Raw genomic sequence first — 20,296 nt, forward strand, 5'->3', positions numbered from 1 at the left:
TAAAAGCAACAAAAAAAAGAGAGAAGAGAAAAAGAGAGATTGGGGCAGAGCACGAATCCAAACGGGCGAGGGAGTGGGAATGAAACATCACTTGATCCGCGGTCCCTTGACCCTGAGCCCATTGCCCGCACTAGCCCACACGCTCTCCGACACCTTTGTGGGAATCTTGCGGCCACGTAGTCTCTGATCGATCAGCCACATGCCCACGATGAACTCAGCCCGTCCCAGAGCCCCCTTACCCTCGTGGTCGACGAGGTTCCACACCTCCGCGAGCTCGTCCTCGGGCAGCCTGCACCGTCGCCAGATGTCCCGCACCACCACGTTCGCCACGTACTCGTCGTAGCTGTACGCGCCGCCCCTGACGAGCGACGGGAGGAGCAGGGCGCCGCGGTTCGACGCCCAGACAGCCTCGTAGCGTTTTCGCTGGCGGGGTCGTATCTCGTCGCGCCATCTGCTGCGGGATCCCTCGTGGTGGGCGTGCTTGTTGCTCCGGAGGATGGACCGCTTGTGGTGATGGTGGTGATGGTGACCATCATCATCGTCGTCTGCTGCCGTGGCGGATGTTGGGCCGCGCAGCGTCTGGCGCAGGTGCGGGGTCCTGGTGCGCGGCGGCGGGGAGGGCGGCTGCGATGACCCCGTGTCGGAGGGCGATAGGCGAGCTGCCAGGGACCCGGCAACGATGGCGCTCGTCATCGAGTTGAGGTCTAATCTCTTGCTCGACACGGCCGAAGGCTGCTGCAGAACGGCTGCCATGGCCCGACGGGGCGGTGAGGTTGTCCGTACGGAGCCGCGGGCGGGGGACGGGGAGGGCGGTGGTAGGTCCGGCTCTGGTGATGTAGGTGCCGAGACAAACACGTCGTTGCCCGTGTCGCTCTCCATCGTGGCCGTCCGCCGAGGTAGCGGCGGCGGTGCCGACGACGCTTCCGTGGGTGTGGGTTTCCTCTTGACTGCCCCTGATGTCGAGCCGGTCTGCCGTGGCTTTGGCGGCATCGGTGGCTGCTGCTGCTTCTGCTGCTGCTTCTGCTGCTGCTGCTGTACTGTACTTTGTTTGGGTGTGTCCTTCTTTTGCGGATCACCTCTGTCTTGGCCTGGTAGTTGGCTCGACGGCCGACTGACTGTTCGGATGTGCTGCGGAGGGAGGTGCGGTTTGTTCCGTCCAGGTGAAGGCGACGTCGCCGTCGGTGTTGCTGGTGCGGATTTAATGCTGCTCTGGCCTGTGGTAGAAGATCCCATCGGCCGGGGGCTGACAGGTTGCAGAGCCGACTTGTCTGCTGTGGCAGAAGGATCCTGCATCAGCCTTTGTAGAGGTGGAGGCCCGGGCTGCTCGTTTTTCTGCTTCTGATCGCCGGCTGCGGTTCTGGCCAACGCCTTTGGCGCAGACTGTTGACTTGGCGTTGCTCCAGCTTGAGTCGGGGTCGTCGGGGCCCGTCTCGGCGACTTCGGTGCGCAAGGTTCTTTGGCTTCCACGGTCTTGTTTTCTGGTTTCCTTGGGATGCTCTTTGGCTTCGGTTTCGGTTTCTGTTGCTGTTCCTGCTGCTGTTCCTGCTGCGTGTCCGGGACAGCAGCCGTAACAGCCGGTTTAGGGGGCTTGGCCGGCCTGGCCGCCGCAGGAGATACGCTCCTGTTCCCAGGCGACTGCGGCATTTCGCTCTTATTCGCACGGCCGTCCGTCTCCCACATGGAGATGAGCGACCCGGCCGATGGGGATGGCACCGCACGATTTGCAGAGTTATCTGCGGCGGCGCTCATGACGCTGGTAGCATCGGGGCTGCGCCTGTTGTTGTTCGTCGTCGCTCGGGCGTTCGGGCTGGCGCTCCGACTCGCGGCGAGCGTAGCAGCGATGAAGCTGGTACTCTTGGGGTCGACGGTGGTCGGTGCAGCGGTCGTCTGCTGATACTGCAGATGGCCCAGCTGCTGGAGGCGCGTGGCCACGAGGTCGCTACCGTTCCCGTCCACTGAGAGGGCAGCAGACGAGGAGCTGCGGCCTCCGGTACTGTCGGCGCTGAGGGGCTGCGCCGGCTGCGGGAGCCATCTGGCTGTATTACCCGTGCTCGTGTCGGTCGACGGTTGCTTCTTGTGGAAGGCCAGCGAGGCGCCTTGGAGGGCGGCGACGGACGATGCCGGAGACGATGGCTGTTGCTGTTGCTGTTGAAAGGGACGAGACGGGGATCTGGCACCGTGATGAAGATGCATCGTCATCGTTGGTGCTGGTGAACAGGCAGAGTCATTGCTTTAGGGAGGAAGAGGAAAGGTTGGAAGGGAAGAGAGAGGATGTCTGGGACGAGCAAGTCTAGTACGGGGTTGAGCTAACGAGAGGAAAGGAAACGGGAGCAAAGAGAAGAGACGGCAGTTCTGATGTCCTTTTTCTAGACGGATGTCACAAGTTCTTCAATGCTTTCGCATGAAATTAAATGAACCACGTCACGCTCTCTCGTCGGATTGAACGGCAAAATGTGGGAAAAGGAACGCGGGACCCGAACCGGGAAGCTGTTAGGGAAGTGGAGCAGCAAGCGATGGGACTGGAACTGAACTGGAACTGGGACCGGAACTTGTCAAACTTGTCAAACCCACGAGCCTCAAACTGGCGGAGCTAGCGAATTGGCATCTAGTCCCTGTAAGGTACTGCTCGTACTCGAGTAATTACATATGCGGGTAATGCACCATAGTACGATGTAGTGTTCGTATATTCGTATAACTTCTCTATTCTACCCAGTTCTTCAATTTGGTTCATTCAAGGTAAGCAGCTTACACATACTCGCATACGTGACTGCACATGATCTTCATCCCAGTTAGTCAGCGGTCACCAGTCAGCGGTCACTAGTAGGCGGTCACTAGTGGGCGGTCACTAGTGGGCGGTCACTGATCACTAGCGGTCATTCTACCACGGCGCTCCTCCCATCAGTCTGTGACGTGTGATGCCTCAGGCAGGCAGTCGCTCCAAGCCCCGGGGGCTGGTAGAAATCCGGGGTTCATATCTAAGCACGTGTCACGGACACCTCCATCCTCATGCATACAGGATCGAATAACTGTGAGCGGCTGACACCTCTCACAATCCTACGAGAGCTCCTCTATTAACCGGTCTCCTCCGCATAGAGAAATAGGCCACCGCTCTCCTTGTCTACCCAGAATGTAAAGTTAGCCACAGACACTTTCGTCCTTGGACGGCTCATTCGGATCATTCATCAACAACGTTGCGGAGCAGTCTACCCAGCTTCTTTCTCCACACTCCGGTGGCCGTCTTTTTTTTTCTTTTTTCTTCCCAGCGCTTCGCTGGTCTTTTCAAAGGATTCCTCGGTTACATGGCGCCATCGCTGACATGGGCTCCAGCAGTTTTGCAGGACCCCAGCAGGGGCTACAGCAGCGACGGTTCTGAGCAATTCGCCATCGTTTTCCCGCCCACGAAAGAGCGAAAGTCGATAGTTCCACCAATCAGTTCTTTTTCGATATAGATAACAAGGCTATCTGCGATCTGGTGTCTATGCATAGCGGGAGCGAACACTGCAATATCGCCGAAGAAGAGCCAAGCCAGGAGAGCAGTGTTCGGCCACGCGATCCCTGAGACCAGCCGATATATGCGGGCTTTACATGACGAGATTAGGCCAAGATGGTCCGTTTCGAGTGTCGAGTATCATGAGCAATGGCCCGAGGGGACAGGACCATCAGGGCGACCTGCTATATCTGTACTGCAGAGGGAAACAGATGCCGTGGAGCCAGGGAACTCATCGTCGTTCGGCGTATTTCGTAGACTAGAAAGCCACCACGGTTGCAAACCCCCCCCCCTCCCACGGTTACAGAACCCCTGCTCTCGATCGAGTGTTTTTCTGGGGCCTCCACAAGACTTCGATACAATCGCGGAGCCTCCGGGGTCAAGATGGTCCATAGAATGTAGAGCGTTGAACTATCGGAATTCTGCTCGGGATCTCTCTTGGGGAACCGTCTCGGAAGACTGACACTCTCGCTGTCACTGAAATATCGCGGTTCTTGGCACAAAGTCAAGGCCGGAGGCTTGTCCCATGTTTCTGAGAATACCAGTGGGGTCTTGGCTCTGGACGGTTCGCCGTTAGCATTCCGGTTCTATTGTGACGATCGCACAACGAGGTAAAGCGTTCGGGCCCAAGGTTGAAGGCTAGATCCTGCCCCTTGGCGGAGGTGGAGGGGGCTTATGTACGAATACTCGTAAATCTGGGGTCATGTTCAAAACAGGCACTTCGGTTTTCCCCCATTCCTAGAACACACGTACTGTCTTCACTTCCTAGCTGGCTGTCAATATACATTCAACGCACGGGGTAGTTAGTATGCATTGATCCAGTCCCCCAGGTACGCGGTTGCAACCATGGCACGCTGATTTTGCCTTGCCAACCTAAACCTGGCAGTGCACTCTGCCTGCCCTGTAGTCAGGCCTGAGCCGAACGCCAGCCGAGTTGTGGCCTTGAATGCAACGGCACAGAAGGTTGTTTCAGAATTGTATCTGCAACAAAGCAAACAATCCATATCGTAGGGTATCAGTTGATGCTGTGAGATCTCTTGACCCAGATTTGAACGTTTTCGCTGCTAAATTCCATAGCGTGACAGAATGAAATGGAGTTTGGCTTGGGAAAGGCACGTACTGGGTCGTGCTTTCCTGCTTGGAAAAAAACATGGTGCATGTTTATATTCCCTAATGGGTAAGACCCTTTTCAGTGAGGACGTGGATCCCTCTTCACTTCACTTGAAGCGCAGTCGCCCGATACTCGTGCAACGCAATGATGAAGAGCAGTTTATTTCTCTACGATCCCCTTCCATAATGACGTCCGAGACTCTAAAAGACAGCGCCGAAAATAATGACGCATCCTCCTCCAGAAGCAGTACTCGCCGCGTAGGCAAACGTGGTGGTAGGACAGCTTGCGACCAATGCAAGTTCCGTAAGATCAAGGTGCGAGCGAACCATGGGATCAACAACTGGCCTGCTCGACACTCGCAATTGACATATCCAACAGTGCAGCCTCTCCAATCCATGCACTAGCTGCGAACGCCAAGATCTGAGGTGCACGTACAACACGCCCAGGCGTAAGCGCGCCATAGGCAAGGGTGCCAGGATTCTCGAAATCAAGAAATCGCAGAAGCAGAGCGAGAGTGACGAGAGCCACATCTCGCCCGATAGCCGTGAACTCGCGAACTCCCGGAGCCCCGAACAGGGCCTTCACAGGCCGTTGCCCAGCTCGGCCTGCTCTGTCAGCGCTGGCAATCAGCTTCTCGAACCACCGGGTGGCTTCTCTCTCCAGGCCGGCACCGCCAACCCCCCTTCTGCAGCTATCTACATGCCCGGTGTGGTTCTAGAGAGCTCTACACACCGGCTGGCAGTGGACGACGAGTACTGGTTACCAAATATACCCCCAAACCAGCATCTCCCGTGTCCTGGAAATCATGATGATTTCGCATTCGGGGACGACGGCAGCACCGTGCCATGGGGGATGTACCCCGACAGCCTGCTTGAGCCTCCATGGCAGCCCCATACCGCTGAGCCGTACCAAGACTTCCCCGCTACTGACGAACATGACGAACAGTGGGAGCAGCGGCAGTCACGGCAATCGCCAGTTGGCGTCCCGGCGACTGATGCCCGGTTGATGGTTTCGGGAGCAGCCGGCGGCGAGCCCTCGATGCCGCCCTCGGTGTGGCCTTCATCCGTGACGGAGGAGAATCTCCTACCGTGGATAGACATCTTCTTCGCACGTCTCGGGTCAACTCTCCCAGTGCTGGATCAGCTATCCTGCTACCGGCGGATCATCCTCAAGGAGCACCGTTCCAATCCCCAGCTCGCCTCGCTGCTCCTCTCACTTTCTGCCGTGTCGTTGACACAGCCGGTCTGGATGCAGGAGCGTGAGTCGTCTTCGTCTCGGCGAAATCAGGCCAACCTGCTCATGATGGAAGCGGTCAGATTGCGGAGCACGCCCGACTTTGGAGAGAGTCCAACGCTGGACACTCTATTGACCAGCTTCTTCCTGTTCGCCTGTCTCTACGGTAGCAATCAACACAATGCCGCTTGGCTACGTTTGAAAGAGGCCGTGGACATTGCTGTAACCATGGGGCTCAACATAAGTGAGGGATATGATGGGCTCAGGGAGGACCAGAAGCTTCAGAGATTCAAAATCTACTTGATTCTAGTCATCACTGAAAGGTGCGTACATTTTCCCCAAAAGCACCGGATTTCACCATCCACTCCCCAATTCAGAGCTTCACCTTTCCTTCGGCCGTACATCGTCTGACAGCTTGCCATGTAGGAGCTACGCATTACAGCGGGACCACCCTATTGAGTTTGCCACGAGCCCATTATCCGCCCCGCGAGGCGTGGGTGCAGGATCATCAGCGGGTGTATCGCGAACAAGAAATCCAGCGGCGCGCAGGAAGCAGGCCTTGCCTATAAACGTGGAAACATTGCCCGATGAGGTGAAGGGGATAATGAAGATGTACACAATCTATGAATTAGTTGACGAGAATATCGCCGTCTGCTGGAGCCGCCAATGTGGTGTGTCAACGGGAACCTGCCACAAGTTCGACCGTCTGTGTGCAGTGTCGCGGCAGTCAAGTCTCCGCCATTACATGGAACTATCGAAAACTTGCGACGGAGTGCCAGACTCTCCTACAACCAGAAGGCATCGATTTTCGACGGGATATAACCGTCTCCAGGAAATCCAGCGGACAGATTACTTTGTATCGCATAGGTGGCTTGCCACCCGGCTATGGCTCATCAGCTTGTCTCACGGCCTGTTGGAGGCCGATTCCGAGTATCCGGAACTTAGCTTCGGCTACGCCATGAGTATAGCGGAAGACGCATTTGAGCTATGTCAAGGGTTCAGCCTAGACTCAATGGAAGCTCACGGTATCGGCTTAGTATGTTATGCTCTGTGCTGACGTTTCATAATGCCTACGCTAACTCGTGCTCGGAAATATCAAAAAAGATTGAAAAGATATACGACATTGGCTCTTCAGCAATCTGCGCGGCCAGACAGGATATTGAGGACAGAACGCAGCCAAATCCTTCCTTGGATGAGTCCCAAAAGCAGCGTTCTATCGACATTGCAAACAGATGCTTCTGTCTCTTGGCAGCGCTCAGGGGAGGCAGTCATCCGTATCTCGAGCGGTATGCTTCAGCATTTATCCAATTACCAGAATTGGGCCACGAGCTCGCTTCCATGCATCCCCGATTCGATCGTCTGTGGAAAATAGCTTTGGCGTCCTCCAGCTAGAAGCATGCATTTTACATACATACATCCATAGGATCATCTTTACAAGAGCACCTGATCATGCCCAACCTCTCTCTTCTTCTCAATCACAAAAGGCTACCTGGGTCTTCAGTCCATCCCATATTGATCCTTTTACCGTTGCCAATGTGCCCTCAGCCTCGTAGACGGGCCCTTGGGCAGGCATGGTGATGCCAAACCCACGGTCTGGTGCTGGGGGGTACAGCTTCGTCGAGGGGACGGTTCTTTCGTTGAGAAATACCTCCAGAACGCTCTGGTCATAGGACAAGCACAGTTGGGGGAGTTCCTCTTGAACCTCGTTGGTAGCAGGATCCGATATTGTGAAAGGGGTATGCGGCGCAGCATCTGCCACCCGGCTAGCAGTCTCCTCGTCGTCTGAGGTGGCGCTTGAAGTGCTCGTGACGCTTCGGTTGACGATGAACAGCTCGTCATCTGGGTAGTATTCCAGCGTGGTCTTATGCGCCGAGTCTGATTGCTACCATGAGCCAGTCAATGGCTCAAATATACAGAGCTTGGGAAGCCACATGGGAGGGTGATACGTATCAGAGAAACGGGGCTCACTGTGGGAGTGATGGGTTGTCAGATCAAGGCTCTCACAACCGCGGCCGACAGCGAAGGACAGGTCGGCCTCCCATTGAAGAATACGAACGTCGAGGAATGTCCCGTGAGCATCGCCATTCGAAAGAGCTGCGTCGACATCGATAGAACCTGTGCCCTTACGCAGACTGGAGAGGTTAGGGTGAGGCATCATGGCCAGAGTCTTGAGTGTCGCTGTGCCCGTGCCGGCGTCTCTGGGCTCAAGCTTGATGAGGCCTTTCTGGGCTAGATCGGACCTTCTCGCCTTGACAGCGTTGTGAATGACGATATTCTTCAGAAGACTCGGTAGGGAGAGGCAGCCACTCCAGCCCTGAGGGTGACGCATCTTGCCAGGCAGGTCTTCCTCAGCCAACCATCCCAGGACAGCTTGCTCCCTGATGGTCGGGTCCCAGAATGAATTGCCAGTATAGTAGGCGCCATAGTCCAGTGTCCCTCCGCAGGACCAGCCCAAGTCGGGCGCCCTTCCATCGACAGTCACGCCGAGATCCAGGGTCTGAAACTTGGAACTGCGTATGTCGCCCCTTGTGCCGGTCCTGCGCAAGCCATTCCTGCTGGGGCCAACCGACAGACCAGGAATCCTTGCAACCCTCGCAGCTGGGTATGATGAAGCTGTCGGACTTTCTGGACTCGGTGTCCGTCCCGGGAAGTTGGAAGAAGTTGGTGACCTCCCAGTTGATGCCCAGATCGCGGCTCCATCTCGATGGTCGGAAGTTGTTTCCGAACTGTGCCAGGGAGGCTGAGATGGTACCACTTCCGCAGGTCAGCCGAGTCGACGGCATACATAAAAGACGCTAGGGGTCTCGTGTCTGATGCCGCCGGCCAAGCAGCCGAACAGCTGGTCCTCTGGTAGGCCGAGAGCCTCACTCAGCGCCGGCCACGTTGCGACGTAGGGATCTCTCCAGGTGATGTCGAGGTCTTCGGGGAGCGCGGGCACGATGGGGTTATCCCGACCCTCTGCCCAGGTGCATCCGCCATCAGTCGACGTCGCGTAGCTCAGTGGCTCTGAACCGGGCGTATACGGCATCGTATAGTGGACGGGAAGGTTACTGATGGAGGTACAGATGCACGTGGAAACGCCCGAGTCGGCCTGGCCGTGCAGGTCCGTCGGCACGAAGCAGCCGGTGAAGACGCCCTGGGCGTCGTGCGGCGTGTCGCGTTCCATGACGGGGCGTCTCGGTACAGTCCACGATACCGGGTCGCGCGACGACGCTCCGCCCCAGGCTATGTCGACCCAGTCGTTGTTCTTCTCAGATGGAAAGGAGATTGAGGTCTACCATCTTCACGATTTACTCTCCTAATAATTCTTCCCCACGTCGTGAGCGAGTGACGCAACCTTGAATGATGGGAGATGCTCGGGATTTCAACTGGGGTTTCCATCGGCGTGAAGCATCTACAAGGCCCACTCTCCCGTCCCCAACCTCATCTTGCCTGCGTCTGCAAAGCTATTGTGCTGGAAGCAGGATAGACGCGTTGACATTGTAGGAGGTGGTCAAGACATATTTCCTTGGTCGCATACGCTGGAAACGTCACTCTGGCAGCCTAATGGGAGAAGCAAGCAGGCACCACAGGTTCGCAGCACCTCTCGCCGGTCATCACTTCCATCCAGCCCTGCCACACGATGTACGTCAACCTCTGAAGCGACTCGATGCGGTGCGGCGGAGGCAGATGTATCTTGCAACTCGCTATCGTCGGCGTACTCGTGGTCACAGTTGCGGGGAAGGCTGGTCCTGGTCCTGGTCCTGGTCCTGGTCCCGGGCACCGATGGCCGCACCGACGGCCACACCGGTGTGTTCAGTCTTCCGACGACGACGTCTACGAGGGAGGAATCAGTCGGCCACGACGAGGATGGAGCAAATCAATGTCCAAAGGCAGTGAGATGAAGCATAGATAGCTCGGATGCACCCTGTTCTGTGGCGTCCCGCGCCCAGACCAAGCATGCCTTAGTAGCTCGTGATCTTGCGTACATCACCACTTTTTGCGTGCAATGGACTTCAACTGCCTCCGAGCCAGATCCCACCTCATCCGTCCTGCTAAACGCCCGTGCTATCCCGACGTCCAAGGAAAACCCATGAACATCGTGCTTTTTTTTTCGGGCTACGGTGATGAAAGGCTTCGTCCCAGCGATTGTCGATTTTTGCTTTCTTATAACACAAAGATTTTTCTTTTATAACTAGATTTTCTTTTTGACAGGTACGAATATTCACTTGTCACATACTCTACTATTTACTTACTATTCAATTGTCATTCACTCATCATTCACTTGCCATTTTACTCGACATCATACTTCAATCCATTCAACTTCAATTAATCCATCAACTAAATACAGAACTTGGATCCTCTCAATCAAAAGTTCCCCCAAGGGAAAAAAAAAAGAATTATCAACAAGGAAAAAAACGCCCGTCCACGTCCCTTGACCAGTTCCGGAAAAGAAAAAGAAAAAAAAGCAGGGGGAATCACACCAGAAAACACAAAGGAGAGACAGAAAGATTTACTCTCAAGAGAGATGTGAGGAAATGGAAGAAGAGGGAAGAAATGAAAAGAAAGAACAGGGAAAGGAAGTAAGAAAAATAAAAGAAGAGAAAGGAAAACAAGATATATACACTCCAGGCATGTGTGTGTGTGTGTGTGTGTGTGTCAAGATGCAGCATATTGAGGGGAGGGAAAGAAAGAAGAAGAAAAGAATGGGAAAGAGGAAAGGAGAAGAAGAGGGAAAGAAAGGAAAAGAAGAGAAAGAAGAGGCAGAAAAGGAAATGTCCAGCATTCATCATGACCATAGATAGAATCCCATAATCATGGTCCATCAACGAGCATTATGGCATTTAGAGAGAGGGGTGCGAGAAGACATTGGAGGAGGCGTCAGGAGAGGATAGAGTCCCGGAGAATGGAGAGACAGAGCATCAGAATCCATCCTCGTCAGTCCATCCACTCGCCGAGACGATCCGACTTCCGTCCATATACTGCCGCTTCTGATGGTACCCGTAATGCTGCTGCGACTCCGGCGATGGTGGGATCCCGCGAATGCCGCACTGGACCTCTGAGCTGGCCGCGCCACCACCGCCGGCGGTATTCTCCAGTCTCCTGTTGCGCGTGGCCTTGAGCTTGGCGTAGTACGCGTCCGAGGCGTCCCGTTCGGGCTCGCTGTTGTCGTCAAACGTCTCCCAGTTCTCCGAGCCCGACGTGATGGCCGACGACACTCCCGACATGCTAGACGTGCAGCCCGCCGATGAGTGCGACGTGGCCGACATATGACGGGACGAGGGGGGTCCCGTGCGCGACGACGATGGCCGCACCGTGCCCCCGCCGCCGTACACGTCGTCCTTGTAGATGGCGTTGCGGTTGCCGTCGTACACCTCGACGCAGTTGTCCATGTCGTCCTCCAGGTCGTCCTCGTCGAGGTAGTAACTAGGGTGCTGGTGGTGCTGGTGGTGGTGGCTGCTGCTCTGATACGACAGGTCCGAGGTGGACCGGTAGTGCTGGTGCGAGACGTCGTCTTCGTACGGGTCCTCGGACTCCACGGCACGGATGATGCTGCCGTTGCCGCTGCTGCCGCCCCTCAGGCCCGCGCTATCGTACGGGTTGGCGGGCGTCTCGAGCTCGGGAACGCGCGTGAGGTCGCGCATCTTGGGGGGCGGTGCCCTCATGAGAGCACCGCTGCGGAGACCCTGTGCCTGTGCCTGAGACTGCGTCGTGTCGCCGTTGGCTGCCTTGGGCCGGTCGGACGGGTTCTGTCCGTGCTTGAGGTTCGACAGCGGCGCTCGTGCGGGGATCCTACTAGGACTGCCCCTGCCGTTCACTGCTGCTGCTGTTGTCGATCCCGTCGTGTTAGACCTTGCGGGCGTCTTCCTGCCAGTGGCGCCCGCCGCGGCTGTGGCGCCAACGCCGGCGATGGACCTCGTGCCAGCCGTGGGCGTCTTGGCACCCGCGCGTCCCGGCGGTGCCGACTTGGTGCCGTTGTCTCTCGAGGGCACAGACCTGGGCGGCTTGCTGACCGAGGTGGGTGCGTTGGCGCCAGCACCGGGCGTCTTGGATCGCTGGAGAGGCGGACCGCCGTGAGAGGTGCCGGGCCTCTTGGCTCCCGACACCGACGTCCTGCTGCCGTCCTCGGACTCCAAGTCGTCGAGGTAGCGTTCTCCGTGGACGAGGAAGGGGCGGTCGTATTCGTCTTCCCACTTCTCGAGTAGCTTGCGCAGCTCGGCTTTGACCTTGGGCAGCTCCTTGGCGATGCGCTTGCGCATCTTCTCTTCGCGAAGGAGCTTTCCCGGGTCACGCTTCTCGCCCTTTTGGCCGCGGGACATGAGGCGCGATGCGTCCTGGCTCGAGGTGGCAAGGTCGTCGCGCTCCTGGATGAGGGACATGTAGCGGCGGACAAGGTCGAGGACGGGAGCTCGCTGGTCGCGCAGCGTCTCCAGCCTGGCAACCTCGCGCTCGTGGGCCTCGAGGAGGGCGTCGCTGTAGACGTCGGAGAAGGCCGGGGTGAACTCGAGCATCTCGTCCTCGGAGAAGTAGAGGGAGTCCCAGAGCTCCTGCAGCTTGACGCGGGCGTCCTCGACGAACAGGTGCATGTTCTGGCGCTTGAGCTCGTTGAGACGGGCCAGCTCGTCCTCGAACTGGTTGATCTGGCGGAGGCCACAGCCGCGGTTGGCGTTGACAAAGGCCTTTGTCTCGGAGGCGTCGACCTCGAGCTTGGCCCACAGCGACTCGACGGCCATCCTGAGGTCCTGCAGGCGCTTCTCGCGCTTGTCCTTGTCGGCGCGCAGGCGGTCGTAGACGGACCGCAGCCGGGCAATGTCCTGCTCGTGCAGACCCAGCTGCTCGGGCTGGTCGCGGTAGTACTTGACGACGGCGCCATCCTGCTGGGCCTGGGGCACGCCCAGCTCGGCCCACAGCGAGATGATGCCCTCGGACAGCTGCTGCACAGTCAGGATGCGCCTCTCATACTCGTCGTATACGCGCGTGAATTCGGCGTCTAGCTTGTCGACGTAGCTCAGCGACAGGTCAAACGAGGGCGGGATCGACTGATTGGCTCCCGTGGGTGGTAGGGGGATCTGGACGAATGTGGCTTCCAGGTGTGATGAGTATGATTCTAGCGCGTCGACGAGTTCTGTCACACGATGCAGCACGCGTTAGCATCTTCTCGCGCCGAAAATCGAGTCATCGCCAGATGAAAGCAAAGGAAGGGGGGGAGGGAGGGAGGAACATACTCATGACCTGCTCGGATCGCTCTTTGTGAAGTCGACGGGCGTGGCTGTGCTTCTCCCTCAGGACCTGGAGGCATGCGTTGAGGGGGTATGTGATCTGTAGTTCGGGGTCGCTGTCTCTGCTGCGTCGTACCGAGTCGTCGAGCGACTGCTCCATCTGACGGATGGCGCTGATCATCTTCTTGGCCTCATCGACCATTTCCTTCTTTTCGTCTGTGACGAGTCGCACCTGACTGTTCAGGGCCTCGGCCAGAGCCTCGAAGAGCTACAGTTTTGTTTAGTGATACGTTTGACCTCTTTTTCTCTATGGTGTGTCTGAAGAAGAAGAAAGAGTATGGTGATGCCGATGCTGGTGAGAAGATGGGGGGAGAAGAAAGATAGACATACCTCTGCTTCGCGTGCTTCCCTCTCATGGTCGGGGACGCCAATCTCGTCAAACAGCCCATGAAGCTGGCCAATACTGGCGTTGACCTGCTGACCCAGATGACTGGTGTCCATGGCAGGAGACGGCCTTTTGTCTTTTCTGCTTGAATCGTTTTGATGGAGGGTTGTTGTTATATGTATGCGTGCGCGTGTGTGATGTCGTGTACTGCGAAAATAAAATCAAACGTCGCGAAATCGTAGAGAGCAACCTGTTTACGTGGAAAGCGTGATAGTGAAGAAGGCCTGGCGTGGCGTCGTGAAGCAGATTATATCATGATACTAATTCTTTCTTCTTCTCCGTCTTCTTCTTTCCTCTGTCGTAAAAGCACCTCTTGGGGAGGAGGGAGAGGAGAGAGAGAGAGCGATGGCGAGAGAGAAAGGATAGAGAGAGAATGATAACGTGGAGACAGAGAGGAGCCTGCTGCTGTGTTGGAAGCGACAGAACTACTCGTAGAGAGAAAGTCGAACAGCTCCACCGTTTAATGAAGAGGAGGGAGGCAGACCGTGAGTGTTTTGATCCGAATGATCTCTCGTCTCTCTGTTGTCCGGGCAACCGAAGCGCTGTAAGAGGGGTGTGGGTCCTCCCGAGACCAGTACAAGTCTCCCCTGTGGTCGATGGCTGTTTCACATATTCACCTATCTGTGGACAAGAGAAGGCCTTTGTTTACTTTTTAAGCTTTCTATTATTGCTTTTTTCTTTGTGTCTTGTTGAATTTTTCGTACTCAAGTTGTTTGCTGCGGTGTAGCAAGGGTGAATTTGATGGTGAGCTTGCGATACAACTTGAAGATGCTGCATCGGCGCTTCTGTAACTATTTTTATCCGGATAACGCATGCCATATGTACTTGTACTGTAAGTCTGTTGCGTACATTACGAACTGCTACTAATGTACGACATATAATGCCAGCAGATAATAATAATACGGAGCAATACTTGTGAGAACTGCAGGGTAAAATTAACCGGATAATTACCGACGATCCGATCAATATTACTAAGTGAATTCCGTTTGTGTATAAAGTACATCTGACTCCACTATTGGTTCCCCCACATTCTCCAGCACGTCACAAGACTGCGTTCGTACTATTTATTGCACTTAGTAATCCAGGGTATATATTATAGCGGCATCTTCATCATCTACGTCAGAGATCCCGTTATCTCGTGATAGCCCAACATATCAGGTGAAGGGCCGGGGTGGTATGTCAAAGAGAAAAACGAAGAAGAAAAGAGAAGAGCAAGATCATCCCCGCGATAGACTCTGCCCATTCCACCCCGTCACATTCGTCCTTGTCGCCTCGGTCCCAGATCCAGACAGAGACGTCGCATCATCCACTATACTCTGGACATCCCACGACGAAAACACCTGCAAGTCTTCGATCGTGAGTGATCCGCACGCTCCTCTCTTCGTCGGCAGCGGCGGCGTCGACTTATCGACCGGTGTGGTCTGCCCGCTCAGACCGAGGAGCTGCTCTGCCGCGCCCGTGTGATCCCAGCCTCTGTTCTCGTCGGGCGTGTGCTGTCCGTTTGTTGCTGACGACGGCAGTGCCGTCGCCGTCTTCTCCTCCACGATGGGGGTGGAACTCGGGCTGGCCAGAGGTCTGCTGGCCGCTGGCCTGTCGCTGGCTGCGTAGGCGAGTGACCGCCGACCGCTCGCCCACATGGGCGCCAGGGCGAACTCTGACACCGCGCTCACCGAGTGCCGGCTGGAGAAGGGGGAGGTCCTGAATAGTATGACTGTCAGCACTGCAGTCCTTGCACATTTCTTTTCATCTGAATGAGTGCGTCCTGTCCGTACCTCTCTGTCGTCGTCGTCGGAGCGTAGCTGCTGGCCGTTGTCGTCGCTGCATCGTCGCTCGTACCGGCCCTCACGGAGGATAGCGGCGTCATGCGGATCTTGGACAGCCACTGCTCTACCGTGATCACCTATCCGCGGCATGTCAGCATCGTCATGAGTGTGTGTGGGTGGGTGGTAATGTGGGAGCGTGGGAGGGGAAACGTACAAACGACTCTGATATCGGGAACAAGGGAATCATGTCCCTCAGCAGCCTGGCATTCTCCGACACCGCAGCAACGGCTTCGTCCACTCTATCCGCAGCATCCACCCTCGACGGCTCAATCAACATGCCAGCATAGTACAGCATGATGCGGCTGCTGTTGTACAGAAACAGGGGCAGCATACTATCCGACAGAAGACGCACGTCGTGCTCCGCAGCCTCGGCAATCAGCCTCGACACCTGTCGCGCGTGGAAATAGCAGTCGGCCTGCAGAGCCTGCAGCACCTCCTGGTGCTCCGGCGGGAAAGCGGGGCACGCACTGCCCAGATCGAACAGGACGGGCATGGAGATCTTGTAGAGCTCGAGGTAGCTGTCGTGGTAGGTGCAGTGGATGAGCATGAGCCCACCGAGCTGATTGGAGTCGAGGCGCGCGTAGATGGTGTCGGGGGAGTACTCGACGAAGTCGGGTAAGGTACGTCGCCAGTGCCTCATGTCGGCGTCTAGGGCGGAGAACTCTGAGTCCGACTGCCACGGCCCCGGGCCCGACGGGTAGTTCTTGATGTACTGGGAGATCTTCTTGCGGAGGGCTACGATGCGCACGTAGTAGGCCATTATGCCCATGTTCTCAGCCGGTCGGGCGGGGACGATGGCCGGGGGGAGGAAGCGCAGCACGTGGCCCAGCCCAAGGGTCTCGGTGACGCAGGGAATCCGGAGGCCGAAGTTACGCTCGTTGCACGGGAGCTGCACCTTGATGTCGGCCTCGCGCAGGAGCGACAGCTGCTCGCTGCCGTTAGTCGTCCACGCGTCCAGCGTATAGCAGGCCCACATAAGTCGCCGACGGCTCTCCATGAAGACGGCCGACAGGTCCGCGTTGCCGTTCCCAGCCTCGTGCTGGTGCTCGTCGGTACACAGCAGGTCGGGGGCCAGCTCGGCGTAGATCCGGAGGGCCTGCGCCAGTCGTATGATGATGCCGCTAAGTATGAGCGCTTGATTGTACCGACCCAGTCGGATGTGGAAGTCGTGGAGGAGGACGAGGGCCTATACGCATCCATCCATCATATGAGTGAATTGAATCTATTTTTTGGGGGGGGGGCGGAGGGCCTCTTCCGAGACAGCTCACCATCAACCGGGGCATGGATACCCTGCCATATTTGCCGATGAGTATCGACTCGGCCTTTGCAGCCCACTGGTTGCCTGCTGCGCGTAGGAAGCTGGGGCTTGGTTCCTGGCCGAACTGACCCAGAGCCTGGACGTGAAATCTGGAGAGCGAGGGTTAGCACCTTTGGTCTCCATCTCTGCGCACGATTCCAGTAGAGAACGTACTTTGCGCCGTGTGCGCAGATTATGTACAGGAGGGCCATGTCGTCATCTTGTGTGAAGCCGGCGTCGAGTTGGCGCATGAATGAGGGTTTGTGGACAAAGGCGAAGCAGCGGATGGGGTGTATATGTGCAAAGTACTGCTCGACCAGGGAGCGGGTATTTCGTCGCGAAGGGAGCTGATCTGCGAGGAGCCTGCGTACTTTGTTCAGTTTTTATTTTGCTCCTCTAATCAATAAGGGAAACTATCCACGCGGTGGTAGGGTTGGATGCTCACCATGCCATCGCGCCGAGCTCCAAGCTGTTTTGCGGCTGAGAGGGTGTCACGGGTGTGCTGGGAACAGCCGACGACGACTGCGGCGGGGGTATCGGGACGTCAGATCGAAGACGTAGAGGACGAGATGGAGAGCCGTTGAGGGCGGCGCCTGTGCCTACGGCAGCAGCCTTTGCGCCGTCGTTTCTGTGGTTGCTGACGTTGCCGTCGGTTCCGTCGACGGCAGCAGCACCAGGATCCTCCATGGCGTGGTCGGCATCAGCACCATCATGCCTGGTCCTGGGCTGCTCCTGAGGGGAGGATGAATTTGACGCTACGCCGGCGTTGGAGGCTCTCCTCGGGTAAGGACCCTCGATCGTGCTCGCCCACCGGGGGACGGAGCCGCCGACGTAGACGCAGTCCATGCTCCTGGCGACGCATCGCGAGCACCGCGGACGGTCGCCGTTGCACTTTGTCTTTGAGGAGCGGCAGTTTGTGCAAGAGCGGTATGTACGTATACTCCCTAGAGTTAGGGGGAGTGCGGCGGTGGTGGAGTTGTCGTCGACGCATGTGAGATGGAGGCGTTCGCAGTTGCGGCAGCCATTCGGACGGCCGTCACACTTGACCTGTCGGTTCACAGCACACACGTTTCCCGTCAGTCAATCAACCGTCCACAAGTGCGCGCGAAGGAAGGGAGACAAGAAGAGGCGCCAGACTTGTGACATAGCCCGGTTTTCCGATGACTCGTAGTTTCTCTCTTTTTTTCCCTTTTTTTTTGAGGGGGTGAGAGGGCAAGGGAGAGTACGACTCACCTTGCGTGCGCGACAGACGCGACAACCCATGTTGAGCAACAGCTCACTGAGAGAGGTAGACGACGACGACGACGACGACGACGATGGTGAGAAGAGAGACAAGCAGGAGGGGCTACAGTACAAGGCAGAAGGAGAGAGGAGGGGAGGTGTTGTTGCGGGAACCTATCTTGGGCTTCGTCCTGACCCCATATGCCATGAATGTCACACCAAGGTAGCTGAACGGGAACTGGTTCTCTCTCTTGAGTCCTTCCCGACTCTTCTGTCCTCTCTCGCTCGTGCTTTTTTTCCTTTTGCTGTCCCACTTCTCCCCTTTGGCGACAGGCCGGTCGGGATCCCATCCTTGTTGGCGATCGGCCGAGGGCCCCGCAAGACGCCAACTACCCAATCCAGAAACGGGGCAATTGCGTGCTTCCACTGCTTCAAGACGTCTTTGCCTTTTTCTTGCCCTTTCTTGGATAATAAAACCCTCTGCCATCATTTCGGACCCCGTTACACTATGAGAGGATCCTTGTGGGAGGGGATATTACTCGTAGGCTGTAATACTCGTAACGGTTTTGTGTGTCTGGGACGTGACGTGATTGTATGTATTCGATTGTCAATCCGTACTCCATATACCACTCCGTGCTCCCGTGCATGTAGTAGCGACGGCGGAGCATGGGTCAATACTACTCCCACTACTCCGTACCTACTTACATATAGTACTCCGTACGTCGTAACGGTACGGTGTGTGTGGTCCGGCCGAGGGTTTGACCAGCCACTACTCCGTCCTGTCACTGCTCGTAACGCGGCAGTACTGTCAATCGATTGAACGCGTGGACAGGCACACATGGGACGTGCGCACATGATTGCGGCCGATTTCTGAGGAAACATTCCGTCTACCCCGTGTCTGAGGGTTTCATCGCCCCCAAGGTTGGTGATGAAATTGTAAATGCACCGCAGTCCATCTCTCGACCCGACGTGGCCCGCGGCCCCAAGGAGGCAGCCGGCACTCTCTCCCGCTTCACGATCTTTCTCGGTTTCCTTGACAGATGTGTACCGGTAGTAGAATGAAGGCGGTACATATCATGATTGTGGTGGCATCATTGCTGGCATCATTGCATAACCTTGTTTGAATTGAAATCTCATATCCACGTTATCGGCAGCAAGAGATCATGCTCGTACAGTACAAGTACTAGGGGTATCGATCACGCCGACAGCCCAAACGGCTAGCAGAGTCTACCTGTGCGACTACGGAGAGATGGATGAACGAAGACGACAGAGGACCAGCAAAGAGACATATTCCGGTTGTACACGCAAGCTGGTATCCGCACTACCTTGGCTGCTCAACAGTCAATCATCTTCCGTAGTATAGTGGTCAGTATGCGAGCTTGTCACGCTCGAGACCCGGGTTCAATTCCCGGCGGGAGAGATCCGCCAGCCGATTAAATCGGTTCTTCTTTTTTTCTTGCCACATCATCCCCCGATATATATCATATTACAGTCCAAATTATAAATAAATAAATAAATAATACCTTTTTTTTCTTCTTCTTCTTCTCTTGTACTTTCTTGGTCTACGATGAGCTGTTTCTGTTTTGAAAACGATACCTCACATAGGCCACGACCCAGGCTACTTGTATCTGTGCACACGAATTGAATCCACCAAAATATCATTGAAATTCAAGCTACGAACGCCAACCTTGTACATATATAGACTTGATCATACAAGACAAGTATTCTACAAGTCCTTTTTTTAAGAAAAAAAAAAAAAGAAAAAAAAAAAACTCAACATGCAGAATAGACTCCTTCATCGACGAAATAATTCTATATGACAGTAGAAGGCGAAGACAACAAGCTCACACAACTCATTGCGTCGCAAATCATGAATGCCAGGCTAAAAAAAACACCAGTCTATGGTACAGGGTATCACAAACCACCTACCTATCTTGCTGCCTTCGCTCCAGGGCATACAAAACGCACCTTCCCAGGCCGCAAGGGATGAGAAACCTTCACCGATTCCATCACTTTTTTTTTCCCTTTCCCCATCCTTCTTCTTCTCCTAGTCCAGCTGCTCCGTACAGTGCTCATATTGTGCCGCTCCCCTTTTCGGGAGATCCATTCATCTTGACAGGTCTCTTATTGTCTGCTAGATCAACAAGTCAATTCTCACTCGTACGACGTACTCGCACTCATACAGCGGAAGATGATAGACCATCTAGACAGCTTTCTCTCGCCGGTCCTTCTCGATGCCAAGACGCCGACCTCCAATGCATCATTCTCTGCACATCTTTCGGTCGATCGCCGTCAATCAATCTAATCCCCCGATGTGCCCTACAATGCCAAGCCGGTTAGCTCATGTCTACGATTTGCCCCTGCTCCTTTCAGCCAGGGCGAGTGTGGGGTAATGCGGTCCGTATCGCCCTCCCATCACCACCTTCCCTTGCCCCTGGCCAATATCTTGTCGACAACCCACAGGGACATAGACGTCGGGG

General features: G+C 55.9%; 5 protein-coding genes across 5 annotated transcripts; 1 reads left to right on the forward strand and 4 right to left on the reverse strand.

The window, feature by feature from the left end:
• Nucleotides 1-87: 87 nt before the first annotated feature.
• GMORB2_3147 (EH protein) lies at nucleotides 88-2,199 on the reverse strand (the record flags this gene model as incomplete). Its single annotated transcript, XM_035465123.1, has 1 exon — nucleotides 88-2,199. One exon carries the CDS (start codon nucleotides 2,197-2,199, stop codon nucleotides 88-90), a length of 2,112 nt encoding a protein of 703 aa, XP_035318998.1.
• Nucleotides 2,200-4,660: 2,461 nt separating this feature from the next.
• GMORB2_3148 (Transcription factor) lies at nucleotides 4,661-6,888 on the forward strand (the record flags this gene model as incomplete). Its single annotated transcript, XM_035465124.1, has 4 exons — nucleotides 4,661-4,679; nucleotides 4,806-4,912; nucleotides 4,977-6,154; nucleotides 6,258-6,888. The coding sequence occupies 4 exons, from the start codon at nucleotides 4,661-4,663 to the stop codon at nucleotides 6,886-6,888; spliced, it is 1,935 nt and encodes a 644-aa protein (XP_035318999.1).
• A 414-nt stretch (nucleotides 6,889-7,302) lies between these two features.
• On the reverse strand, nucleotides 7,303-8,997 carry GMORB2_3149 (beta-fructofuranosidase; the record flags this gene model as incomplete). Its single annotated transcript, XM_035465125.1, has 4 exons — nucleotides 7,303-7,706; nucleotides 7,800-8,341; nucleotides 8,406-8,557; nucleotides 8,617-8,997. The coding sequence occupies 4 exons, from the start codon at nucleotides 8,995-8,997 to the stop codon at nucleotides 7,303-7,305; spliced, it is 1,479 nt and encodes a 492-aa protein (XP_035319000.1).
• A 1,735-nt stretch (nucleotides 8,998-10,732) lies between these two features.
• On the reverse strand, nucleotides 10,733-13,531 carry GMORB2_3150 (protein regulator of cytokinesis 1; the record flags this gene model as incomplete). Its single annotated transcript, XM_035465126.1, has 3 exons — nucleotides 10,733-12,936; nucleotides 13,037-13,298; nucleotides 13,421-13,531. The coding sequence occupies 3 exons, from the start codon at nucleotides 13,529-13,531 to the stop codon at nucleotides 10,733-10,735; spliced, it is 2,577 nt and encodes an 858-aa protein (XP_035319001.1).
• Nucleotides 13,532-14,879: 1,348 nt separating this feature from the next.
• Nucleotides 14,880-17,858, reverse strand: GMORB2_3151 (Fungal trans; the record flags this gene model as incomplete). The annotated part of the gene is made up of 7 exons (XM_035465127.1): nucleotides 14,880-15,173; nucleotides 15,248-15,375; nucleotides 15,449-16,484; nucleotides 16,567-16,705; nucleotides 16,770-16,958; nucleotides 17,041-17,642; nucleotides 17,829-17,858. 7 exons carry the CDS (start codon nucleotides 17,856-17,858, stop codon nucleotides 14,880-14,882), a joined length of 2,418 nt encoding a protein of 805 aa, XP_035319002.1.
• Nucleotides 17,859-20,296: the final 2,438 nt, after the last annotated feature.

Source organism: Geosmithia morbida (genome assembly GCF_012550715.1).
Source record: "Geosmithia morbida isolate 1262 chromosome Unknown scaffold_16, whole genome shotgun sequence".
Lineage (NCBI taxonomy): Eukaryota > Fungi > Ascomycota > Sordariomycetes > Hypocreales > Bionectriaceae > Geosmithia > Geosmithia morbida.